The sequence below is a fragment of the Nilaparvata lugens genome, chromosome 10 (genome assembly GCF_014356525.2).
Source record: "Nilaparvata lugens isolate BPH chromosome 10, ASM1435652v1, whole genome shotgun sequence".
Taxonomy (NCBI): Eukaryota; Metazoa; Arthropoda; class Insecta; order Hemiptera; family Delphacidae; genus Nilaparvata; species Nilaparvata lugens.
In genome coordinates this window covers 14,568,841-14,582,295 of record NC_052513.1, presented here as the reverse complement: position 1 = coordinate 14,582,295, position 13,455 = coordinate 14,568,841, and the positions used below count along the sequence as shown (strand labels likewise).

General features: G+C 32.2%; 1 protein-coding gene across 5 annotated transcripts in view; it reads right to left on the bottom strand.

The window, feature by feature from the left end:
- LOC111049370 (scoloptoxin SSD14) overlaps nt 1-13,455 on the bottom strand; it is a 53,234-nt gene that overhangs the window by 22,041 nt on the left and 17,738 nt on the right. For 3 of the 5 annotated variants that reach the window (XM_022335738.2, XM_022335670.2, XM_039436394.1), the window contains exons 3-6: nt 6,509-6,751; nt 4,013-4,233; nt 1,480-1,678; nt 87-290 (exon numbers count right to left, since the gene is read on the bottom strand). In XM_022335738.2, the coding sequence (XP_022191430.2) occupies nt 87-290; nt 1,480-1,678; nt 4,013-4,233; nt 6,509-6,751 (867 nt within the window). Of the gene's footprint in view, nt 1-86; nt 291-1,479; nt 1,679-4,012; nt 4,234-6,508; nt 6,752-10,960; nt 11,248-11,569; nt 11,639-12,322; nt 12,535-13,455 lie in introns of those variants that run through there. The other 2 variants (XM_022335527.2, XM_039436393.1) reach the window with 2 other exon arrangements.

Here is a 13,455-nt window from a genome sequence, read left to right as displayed (position 1 = left end):
TCAAATGTGAGAAAAAAATGTAATATTACATCATCAAACTTCCAGTGATTTGCTACCTACAAAAAATTAAAAATAATTCAACTCACTTATAATTCGCCATATCTTCTTCAGTGATAATTCCTCCAGCCTCCTGTATGTCCTGAACAAATGCTTTGGTCAGAGAGCCATTGTACAATTCTTCGGCTTCGTTCGGTGAGTGGGCGATTATTTTCAGTGTTTCCGCCAATTTTGGTAGCTTGATCTTCTCATTGAATTTTGGGATGGATCCATCTTCACGGAGTAGAATTTTACTGTGAAAATTATACAATTCTATGGATTATTATTCATCTAGAATTTATCGAATAGGAAAATGAAAATCATGACGGTTTAGTATAAATTTATCTGATGATCTTTTAAAAAAATATACTATTCGAATTTAATGAATAAGTTGTATTGATCTATATTTTTATCATAATAAGCACTTTCAATAAAACTTTCCTAATGCAAATTAAAGATGAAAACTCTGATCAATGATTAAATTGCAATTGACCCCGTTTGAGTGTCTTTGAGGGTTTTTATTTTCGACTTTCTTCTCTAATGGTCTGTATCAAGGCAGAAGGCATGGGTAAACGCTAAGGTATATTTTTCAAGTTTGTTAATATCGTTAATAACGTTATTTTTTAATTTTTATTTAGAGTGATGTTTTAATTGACTAATTGGTAATCTGAACCCTATATTTAAAAGCTGTACAGTATCTTAGTAATCTTTACCATAGATAAACAATAGCATAAGTAGATATCCATATGGTATAGGGCGTTTATGTCGCAACTTTTACTGTTATCTCAAGCCGATAGTCCACGTAGTTCTTCCCCGTGAAGCTGTGTGACACTGGTAGTCTCTCATATTGTGCCGTTCATACACTCTCACCCCAACAAAACAGTAAAAATCTAAAATAATCCACAGTAATCGGCTTGAGGTAACAGTAAAAGTAGCGACATAAACGCCATATATTATGGGATATCTACTCACGCTATTGTTTCTCTATGTCTTTACCTTGTAGCTTTGCTTCACTCATTTATGTTTTCTCCACAAGGATGAATATTGTTTAAACAAACTACCGTAGAAGCCTATGTGACCTTTCAAATTTTATCTTCATCTTAAGGTGCGTACAGACTTTCGCTCTGCTCTGCAATCGAACGTCACTCGAGCAGAGCGATTGATGATCGACCAGGGAGCAAGAGTGGAACGCGAGAAGAGCTAACATCTTCCGTAACGTTCATGATCGGTGCGATTGCGGAGCGATGGCGGAACGAGGGCGGAGCGATGGCGGAACGAGGGCGGAGCGATGGCGGAACGAGGGCGGAGCGTGTGGGAGGCGCGTATATCTGTACGCACCTTTATAGCTTCCATTCATTCATTTTTTCTCCTCGAAGGTAAATATAATTTGATCGAACTATTGTAGTACATTTTTGTGACATTTGAGATTTTTCGTGGACTCACCTCAGCGATTCACTCATTCTAATGTCAGACTCGTGATTTTTAATGTTGAACGCCAAATGCTTGTTGATGGGGACCCCTTCCTCACAGAGCTTGATTGTTGGTTCAACCAGCTCGGCCCATTTCACGTTGCCACTCTTGAATTTGTTGAAAGCTGCGTGGTATCCCTTCAATTCAGCTGGGATTCCTGCAGATCTGGCACCTGCAATCGATAGAAATAATATTTGGTCAGGATTCAAAGATTCATTTATTGTCAGAACACTTTAACAAAAATGCAAGACATAGTCAACAATTCAATAAAAAATTCTAAAATATAACAATAAACGTTAATAGATACTATTAAAAGTTTTTAAACGTTAATAGTCATCATAGTCACATCGTAATATATACAAAAAATAATACAAAGATCAGCAAATTCTATGTAATATAAGAAACATTTTTAAAACAGGTATATCACAGTTGAGAAAATACAGAGACATCACCACAAATCCTCATAACCATATGGGCAGCAGTCAATTAGAATCTTTTTAACAAAAACCTTAAAACTATTAATATCACATTCTTTAACAAAAGCAGGCAGTTTATTAAATAACCTCTTTCCAAATTCAACAAAACTTTTCAAGTTAAATGGTAATTGCACTGTGATAATCGAAGTGCTTGTACTTGTCTTGTAAAATGATTTTGAAAATTACTATTTATGGGTAAGATGGCATAAAAGCATAAACAGTCATAATATTTAGTTTTTTAAACAGAGGTCGACAATTTGCTCTACTATCTACTTTACAAATGATCCTCATGGCCCTTTTTTGTACAACAAAAAGTTTCTTCATATTGGTATCTCTCCCCATGCCAAAATACCATACAACCGGTGTGACTGAATTTATAAGCATGATATGCAGCTACCAACACATCAATGCTAACAATATTTCTTAATCTACATAACATAAAAATACCTCTGGATATTTTCTTATCCAATGAAACAGAATGATTTTTCCCATTTCACATTACTCTGCAATGTGATGCCAAGAAATTTGACATAACTAATATCTGTCTTACAAGCAAAGTCAAAATCTAACAACTGGGTCTTAGGCTATCTTTATTGAGACAAAGAAAGTGAATTCACCACTGTTCAAAATAGACATCTTTGTAATTAAGGGATACACTACTAGTAATATGACTTAGAAGAATCACTTATTCAGAGAGAAATTATTGTAATTTTAGGGCAGTTCTATAAGATTTACACAATTTACACTATGAATACATCACAATTCCAGGTTACATTATTTGTAATACATTAAAACTAATGATAAAAAAGTTAATAATACAATAGTAATAGGTAGGAAACAATAAAACTCAGTTGTATAGAAAACAAAAATGAGTGTTATATTGAACTAAATAGTTTTACTAACTGAAACAAAATTCACTAAAAAGGTGGAGTTGAATGATAATTCCCAGGTTTATTCTGATCGTTGAAACACAATAAAATATATGAAGTGCCTTTTTATTTTATCACAACACAGCTACTAGTTTCAAGTCTTCAAGAGCCATTTTTAAGTGTAAATCATTTATGAAAAATGATTATCAGAATAGAGCTCACCTTTCTTTTTAGGGCATCTAAAAGTATATTGAAACACAATGAAAGATATCTAGTAACTTACCCTTTCATTTTATCACAACCCAACTAGTTTAAAGAGTTGAAACCATAGTTTGAGACTAAAGTGTCTTTTTTAAAAATATTTGACCGAACGTAGTGAGGTCTTTGTTTTAACTCGGATTTTCTTTTGTCTGTCTGTATGTTACGCGATTACGGCCAAACGCATTGATAGAATTCTATGAGATTTTGGCAGGAATATTCCTTTTTCAACTGCGCGTCGATGTATACAAAAGGTTTTTTGAAATTTTGCATTTTAAGGATAATATGAAAAGAAAATTAATTCCTCCATACTCTGATATCACTACATATATCATCTACTTTGAAGATAGGATCAATCAGACTATAGAGTTATTTATAATCAATCAGCTGACAAGTGGATTATTCATTGCATGCATTACACAGATGTCTGGCCATGTCTATTTCTATAAGGTAGGGTTTCAATATTTTTTATGATGCATGCCCATCAGTATCAATATTCTCACATTTGAAAAACAAATTTAATAGGTGATTGAAAATAAAATAAAAAATGATTGAATGAACTAAATATTGCTGAAGAAATTATGATATTCTTGATTGACAAAAATTAATTTTAAAATAGTTGAGAAATATTTTTATCACGGAACTGGATAAAAATTATCATATGGCATAGACATTCAAACATGAACCAAGTTAATTAACATAAATGAGTTTTTGATCTTGGAGAAAACAAATATAACAGTTTTTAAGAGTAAATTATTATTCAACTGTGAAATGTGGTTCAACTGAATCAACTAGAACAGGTGACATCAGATACTTGTGGATGATAAAACTGCGTGTGGTCTACTGTTCACAGAACTACTAGTAAAATTAATTTTCGATTTTATATATTGAATGATAACTGACCGATCTGCGCAGCAAAGCCGGCCCCATGGTACATGTCCTCGGTAGCCTTGGCAGGGGCGGCTTCCCTGGCGTTGAGCACATAGGCCTTTCCCTCGTCCCTCTTGTAGATGGTCATCAGGAATCCGCCACCAATGCCCATGCTCTGCATACAGGCCACACCGTCACAGAACAGTGTGGCGATTGCTGCCTCTACAGCGTTGCCGTTCTTCATCAGGATGCGTCTGCAATTCAACATTCAACATCTTACGTGCAAGTATTAGGATATTGCCTGTTCCGAATGAATGAATGAATCTATTCATTCAATTCATTTATTCATTCAATAATTTAGTTCATACTCATAATACAAGAAATCTAATTAACTTTGGTATTGCTCATCCCCGACTCCTACATAACTGCTTTAAAAATAATAGTAAATACATTGTTAGAAACGTTCCCAATCATTTATAACAGTCTGAAAATTACAGTATTAACACCTACAAGCAACATTTGAGTAGATGGTTATTAGAAATTGGCAGGAATGATGCAGAGCAACTGATTCAATCCGCCTTCTTATTCAGAACTTGATCTCATAGTGAATTTGCCATTTATAATGAGTAGTATAGCCTTTAAGCTACTATTTATATATTTGTCTGTATACACTTATAACCAGTATGGAATTTCATTGTGTGCAATTTATATTCTTGATTTGCTGATGAATGTTAGTACGGTAGATTCAATTACAATAGTTCTAATTATAATATGTAGAAAACATGAGAACATAATCTCAATCAACTTGAAAGAACTCACTCTCCACTGACAGACTCAAGTCTTTGTGGAGAGTATTCACTGTTAAATGTGTGATGAATTTTATAAATTTGTATTATGTTTTGTGAATAAAAATCTATTCGATTTGATTTGATTTATTCATAAAATAAATACAGTGCCGTAGTAAAAAGAAAGGATGTTATGGTTATCTTCCAGTCCCACCTTTCTCAATATGTTAGTTCTTTATTATCTTGAATTGATTATTGCAATCCTTGCAAATTCAACTTTCCAATTGCTGTTTTATCATGTGGCTTTTCATTTTTATCATAATTTTGCTGATTTGCCAACGACTATTCAATATTGTGGGTAGGACTCTGTTCTGCCTCTCTCCAGAGGCAAATAAATAAAATCAAACAGTATCTTTACTAAAATCACTTCACTTATACGGGCTACTTTATTCAAATTGATAAAAATAATATAAAAACTTTTAGTACCCTTTATTAGAGACTTTAAAATATTTTAACCACTAGTTACGACCATTGGTCATTTTCAAGTTAAAATGTGAAAAATGATTAATATGAAATTTATAATTAAATTTAATCATGTGAAAATAAGCATATGTTCATATTATCTAGTATCAACTTTATTTATTTTTGACATTTTAACTTGAAAATTACCAATGGTCGAAACTAGTTTTTAATAAATGGTACTACAGTATTTTATGTTGTTTTTATTAAGTATCTTTACTATATGCTCTCTCTTACTCCTACCTGATTGCTCATCTTTTGAACCTGTGGTGGCAGATTTTCTGTCTGCTTTTCCTGAGCTAGTCATCAATAGGTTTACCCTTCTCTTTTAGGTCAACCTCTCTCCTAATAGATGTACCTGAACTTTGAACTGGCTGTTTACTACCTTAGTTTACAAACCAAGATCCATAAAGGATCAGTGCTCGAATGCTAAAATGAGGTCCACGTTATAATGGAGGTGGAGAAAGATAGGATAACACCGATGCCGGTTCTCTTCCTTGTCACTGCTATAGAAGATAACTGATACAGGTATATCTGATGCAATATCAACTGTTCATGTGGACTGAATCAGACATCCTATTGAGTCAATCTAGCCAAAAAAGACTACAGATGATGATGCCTCAAGTTCATTAAAACTATAGTTTTGCTTAAATAGAAATATGTGGAACTGACAACCTCAATATATGGAGGAGAAATTCTATAACAGCTCTGTGTCTAGTGTGAATTTGTCATCCTAACCTATGATAATTTGATTATCATCAATCTATGTTGAAAAAAATATTCATAATACCAGTCAAACTCATGAAATCAAGTGAACTATAAATATTATTGAAATTATACATTACTATAAATCATAGTATTGATCTTGAAGATCATGTAATAAAATTTATCCATTTCCATTAGACTAATATACAATAAGCAATCTAATTAATAAAATATACATAATATTCAAAAATACAATATATGAAATCTACTACAAATATAAATAAATTGCATTTTTTCGGAAATTAACCTACTCAACTATGGGAAACCCATGTTCTAGAGCAGGTGTAGTAGTAATAAAGAACTCAACTATTTGGCTAACATATTCTATTCCCAAAGTTTTTTTTGTGAGTAGTACCTTGTTCTCGAATAACTTGTCGTTCTCATGTATATTTTTATGAATGTTTTGTATGAGTGTCAAGTGGATAATAATTTGATTTGATATAGAAAGAGTTGAACTGACTTGCCAATAGCCGCACAAGGACCGCCATTGCTAACGACCGCAGCCTTCTGATACTGGCCCATGTCCATGGGGGAGGGGGGCACATGAATCAGCACATCAGGGGGGTCCAGTGCGGGGTCCACACTCAGCGCCGAGTTCTGTGGTGCGGACTGTTTCATGTAGTTGGCTGTGTACACCCATATTCCTCCGCCCACGGCCACTAGAAGAAGTAGTCCCACGCAGCCCCATTTTTGCAGTTTTGACCTGTTAATTGAGAAAATATTGCTTTGAACACTTAATAAGTAACATATTACTAACATATGTACTAACATATTATATAGTACACGTTTTAGAGATCTTATCTACCCAAATCATAGACTCACTTTACTTGAGAAAGGCCCATATTACATGGGGATAGAAATGTTCAATGCTTTGCCACATAGAATTCAAGACAGTGCTACCTACCTATGATTGTTTCAAAGAAAGCCTTAAATAATTCTAGTATCTTGAATATTTGCCCATATAAAATTGAGGAATCTTTTGACAAATCTCCACTGAAACTTAATGCCATACATATCCTAATATGTATTATCCATTAGTCTATTCATTCATCCTTCGCATTGTTTCCATGTATATTAGGTTGACGTTTCATACATCACTAGAGCTTTGCTCTATCAAGTGATTTCATGTGAAAATTGAAAGGTGCTTGCTTAGCAACCTGGAGATACCGGGTTCAAACCCACTCAGAGCCAAAAGTTTTTGAACAGGTCACTCCCGTGTTATTGGATGGACACGTTAAACTGTCGGTCCCGGCTGAAGTATGACAGTCGTAAGGCTCAAATGATATATTCAGGCGAGGTGGAACTTCCACCAGGAACTCCCCACCAATAAAAGCCGTACAAATATTATTGTGTGAAAATTATGTAATAAATAAATAATGAAATGTGAACAACCATGATTAATTTTCGAAATTTTTTCCCTCTCATACCTTTTTTGCTCAGTTTTCAATTTGAATTTTCAATTTTCAATTCACATACACAAGATACAAGAGAACAAAATTATTATACGAGTAGACAAATATGAATACATATTATGAATATAAGATAACAACAATCATAATATACTACCTAATAAAGAATTGTGTGGTGCAAAAATATGGGGAGGATTGAAAGGTCTTCCAACTATGGCTATCCGCGGGTACTAGGAAACAATCTTTGAGAGGGTAGAAAAGGAAGAGTGAAGAGAATTAGTGTGGTTATGAAGGAAGGAAATGATGAGATGGGAAAAACGATAAGGACCGGTTAGTTGAAAATAATTTGAAATGTAGGAAGGTAATGATGGGATGGAAAAAAAGAAGGGCCAAATGGTAGGAAATAATTTGAAATACTAGACTATTTACTTTTGATCACATAATACAAAAGTATCAGCTAGCAAGTACACAAGTCAGAATAGTAGGTACTCTTATGCTCAACTCACACTTACGAGACTCATGTCGAGAAGAGACTCGACTCTAGTTGAGAGCATTGTGTTTCCAAATGGTGATACTCAGAACAGTCGATTATAATCTCAGCGACGTCACCATTTAGAAAAAGCATGCTCTCGACTAGATTCGAGTCTCTTCTCGACCTGTAGTCGCGTAAGTGTGAGTTGAGCCTTAGTGATAGCTTTTCATAGGTAGGAAAAAATAATTGCACTTAATCCAAGTGTTTATATCATGTTTTACTTTCTTAGTTATTTTGGATCACTTAGTATAATGTTCGGTGAGTATTGATTCATTTTCTATCATTCTTCATTATCATTTTCATCTGTATTCAACATAATAATATAGAGTATTCAAAATTTTTATATTGTGTAAAGGAGCCAAGATGGGCTTTCCACCTGTTGCCTCCTTTAACAAAGGGATCTATTCATTCATGATATGATTACATTGGTCAATTTTATACTATACCTACTAGCATGTAACCCATGCTCCGCGAGGGTATATTTAAGAACTTGAACTACTGAAATCTTGGGGTATTTGAAATAGGCCCATAACCATCCTCGAAAAATTAAGAATCTTTATGTGAAATTTCAAGTAAATCATTTCAGACGTGGTGATGCGTCATTCGTGAATTTCCTTTGTATAAGCTAATTCTTTTCTTTATCATATTATATAGATTATCATTTTATAACATAAATAACCCTTAAGCACATTCATTTTATATTATGAAACATAAATAATAATAAATTATTCACAAAAACACCGACGCTATCAACTTCAACAGGTTATCCATTATTTCACCAAGGGGTTTCACTTTATTTATTTATTCTTATGAATTCCATTGGCAGAGAGAACCTTATTTTAGATGTTCTGCCTTGCCATATAAGAAGTGACATTGGGTAAAAGTCACTTCCTACATGAGGTATAGGGTTTCCACTTCAGGATCTGTTTCTTTTTAATAAGAATAAAATATAAATAAATTAATAATAATAGTGAATTACCGTGATGAATTGATAAAAGATGAGTATCATGTTCAGGATTTCATGGACTACTTGGTATTCAGTACAGTTTTATTTTTACAGTGAAATTATTTTCCAGGAGAAGTTTGAGAGAACATTTACATTGGAGCAGAGATCTTGACTGCGGCAGTTAGTTGTAACACAGCTAAGCATAATGGACCTATACTTCACTCTGCTAGAATCGAATTCACTGTTAATAAGGTAAGTTTTCATTTACTTCCAATACAGTAGTTGATAGAATAGAACATTATAATGTGTGTTAAAATGTAAACTGGAAATTGAATCTTTATTCTTATTACTTTCATACAGTGGACATTTTGATGTTTCCGGTCTTAGTGTCATATTTCATAATATATGCTTCTATAACTTCAATGTCATCCTTCCAATAGATGATGATGATAGTTTTTCAGTAAAAAACTAGTCTTATTAAATATGGAATAAACAATAGATTAATTGATAATCGAGCGAATAATCATCAAATCTATTCTGCTCTCTTTGCATGGTAGGTATATGAGTTTTTATCCAGAAAGGCACGTTCAAATTTATTCAAATACATTTTACAAGTTTTTAGGACTTCAAATTTTCCAATGGGTTGCCTCAATTATGATGATCAAATTCAATAAACCTAGAATAGGTACACTATTTCAAATTCACCGTACTTCTGCTATAATGACAGTAATAGACTACTGATAAGGCATCATTACGGCTCAGCCTCAACAATTACTGTAATCTACTAAAAATTGTGGAATAATCGAGAAATTCCTATCAAAAGCCTTGAGCTGACCTTTGATGAAGTGCAATTTTATTCCAATTAAATTTTGAAAAATTGGTAGCTATAGCAATATATGAAGCTGATTATCTTTGAATTCTGGAGGCTTTGAATACTAGAGAACAAAGAAAACCATATTCTACATTCAAAATGTATTGTACTTGATATTTTTCCAAATATCGCTACCTTATGTCATTCTCCACTCTTGGCTTTATAAATGCATTTTCACACTTTTTGCCTATATGATACAGTATGTGTAGGCCTATTATATGCCTTCCAAGAATAGGTACGTATCCGACCACATTTGATTTTTTATTGTAAATTAAAGTCATTTAACATTCAGAAGTTTAAATAATGTTGGCAGTTTGTAAATTTATATGTAAAAAAATATCAGTCTAGAGCTGCGTTCACACCAAATCTGTCAACAAAATGTTGTTTTCAAAATATAGTCTCATGCAATTTTTTTTGTAGAAAATGAGATGTTGTTCTCAAATGTAGAGCAACAAAAGTTGTCAATTCCTTGCCCACAGAGCGTAGTTGGCGTAGAATTGTTGAGAGGGAACATTTTGTTGGCAACTTTCTCAATGTTTTCCACACTCAACAGAAATTTTGTTGAAAACAAGGATACCGTATTCACAAGTTGACGACAAAATGATGCTGTGCTTTTATGAAATTGGCAACAGATTGCCGCAATTCATTGAAAAGTCAGTTGACAATATTATTCTGGTGTTGCCTAGGCTAAACATGGCTTAAAATTCAATAAATAATCTATAATCTGAAAATAATCTTCATTTTTAAATTTCAGAATTTTTATAAAAATTGGGATTCTTTTTTTAGTACTTCTTCTGCTAATTACTCAGAATAAATTATTAACTTTGCTGCTATTTCAGTTTTCTGTCTTTGGTGTCTATGGGTTTTAAGCTCTCCACTTATTTTAAACCGTTTTTAACTTTTTTTGACGACACTATAGTTTAATTTTTGAATAATAGTTATTGAGAACTATTACTCATATTTTTAGTATTATAACTATTATGGTATTTAAAAATTAGCCTGTAATGTCGTCTAAAATAGTTCAGAAACGAATTATCAACTAACAGTTTGTCATGGATAGTGAAATGCATGGATGAGTACCTATTATTATAAACATATTGTATAAGTTATACAAAATATTGTGTTTCTAACCTAATAATAGATAAAATAATTACCCGACTTTTTTACGAGACACAGAAGTAGAAGTTCCAGAATCACTACTTGATAAGGATGAAAACTCAACTGGAATTAATCCGACATTTGACGACTCACTATGATTATTCGTCCTTCTACTAGACCTCCTCATATCGTCTTCACTTGTGCCTCCACTACTATTGCTAGTATTGTTCATATAAATGGTGAATATGGGATCATTGTCTTCCATTATTTTGTTTTATCATCAATTTTTTCTGCTACAAGGTCACTAAATCAGCTGCTAATTACGTTTTTTTGTAAATGGTGTCTGTAATTCAAATAATGTTCTTTCAAAAGCTCTAGAACTAACTTTTTGTACAAATAATGAGACGGTGATAACGCAATAATGAATCGAATTTCACTCAATGATCAATTTTTTCAAATGGTGTCGATGGGTTAAAAATTTTATTATTTCTTTCAACTCTTAAATAGATTCTTTGTTGCCTAACTTTTGAAACGTAATAAACTTTTCAGATAGTCGTCAATTACAACATCATCAATCATTTGAAGAATGATAATAATTTATCAATCACTGTACAGTAATTTTTCTCTTAAATTTTTGTGAAAACATTATGAAGGTGCAGATTTACCTTTTTCAATAATTCTATAAATGGATGACAATAGATTCACCATGATGTGTAGAGCATAGCTTCTTTTTAGACGTCTGGGTATAAGTACAGATCAAATTAATACTTTTTTTGAATATTTTGTTTTGAAATATAAAATTATTCAAATTAGCTACCTATATGACATTTCACATCAATTATAAATAAAATCAATCCACTTGTTCACCCTGTATCGTCAAACCGTTTCGGTGATAAAATCCAATTCATATAATCTATTTATAGGACATATTTCAATAGTAAATTCAATTAAGGTGATTGGAATAATATTGAATTCAAATATTTAAGAAATAATTGGTATAACTTAGATCTTTACTCATTAGTTAATATTTTGAAATGTTGATATCTTCTCACATATCTAAATCTTTATTCATTTAATAAACTTTTGTATCAGATTATTGATAAGGCAACAAAATACAGTATAGTAATTATTGTATAATGATGATTCTTCAAAATATCGATCCACTTTTATTATGCAGAGACCTAGTTTTATATGCTTTAACTATTACCCTATTCGTTTAGTAATATTTTTCGTTATAAATAATTAAGGTTTAGCATAATTCCAATTTCACTTTGCAGTATTTCATACAAGTACTATCTTCAACAACGTTTGAAATTGAGAAAATTAGAGCATTACTAAGAATTCACTTTTCAAAAAATTCCATTTTTGACAAATAAAGAGTATAACAATAAACAAAATCAATCACTGTAAAATTTTACAATCATTTCCCCACTCCGCGTTTTAGATGAGAAGAAATTTTGACGAGATGGACATGATATAAATTTGGTTTTAGAGAATCAGGTATGTGCACAATAAACCACTGTCACAAGTTTGAGGAGAAGCCTAGTCCGCTCTGTGGACTATTGACATCATACTGATTGAGACGAATTCATTCAAATGTTTGTGACCTACTGGTTTTAATATTGCAAGGCATTCATTGTGAGAACTCGGGCAGACTGTGTAGGAATTTCCTTGCTAAAAAAGTTTATCTTTAGCTTAGCAACATATCATTTATGTAATATGAGCCTTTACATACATAACTAATTAAACTTTGATATTGACCTTTTAATTTCAAAACTGCGTAATAATTTATTATTAGCTAATTATGCAATAATTCATTCTAAAAATATTGATTGCATAAGAATCGATATCTAGAGCTTTAATTTCATCAGGTTTTATACATTAATTAAGATTTCCGTTATTCCTGTAGGTTATTAAGAACTGACACTTCTTATCAATCAAAACTACACTAAATTTTCCCCTTTTTAATATAAATTATATTGAAACAAATTACAAATTCTGAAAAATAAAAAATAAATATTTATTAACGCTGGTAAATGAAATTATTGTATTCAATGAAGATGACTTGATATTGTCAAAACCACTAATTTATTAAAACAATTAGAAATACCCTACTATAGTGAGGTCCACGTTATAATGGCAGTGTATGATTTGCAATGGTGTTGCTATTCTTGTCTATCGTTCAACAAAGCAGATGGCGCTATCTCTTTCACGCATTGCGATGTTGCCACATCGTTTATCAACAATGTAGAAATTCAAATAATTTCGACGAAATATTTTATCTCTAACATGAAAATTTATTATTACATCTTTAAAAAATATATTTTCTCGACAGATAAAATATGATTAACTATTTTCATCAATAATGAACAGTTAAATTGATCAGATATACCAGTATCAGCTGTTTGGGTGGCAAGGCTGAGATCTGGCAACCCTTTTCTCCTATCTTCCTACACTGCCATAATAACGTGGACCTCACTATAGTTTCAGTTGTTACACCATTATCAATCTCTAGTAAACTCAGCTCACTTACTTACTACTCAGCACTTTT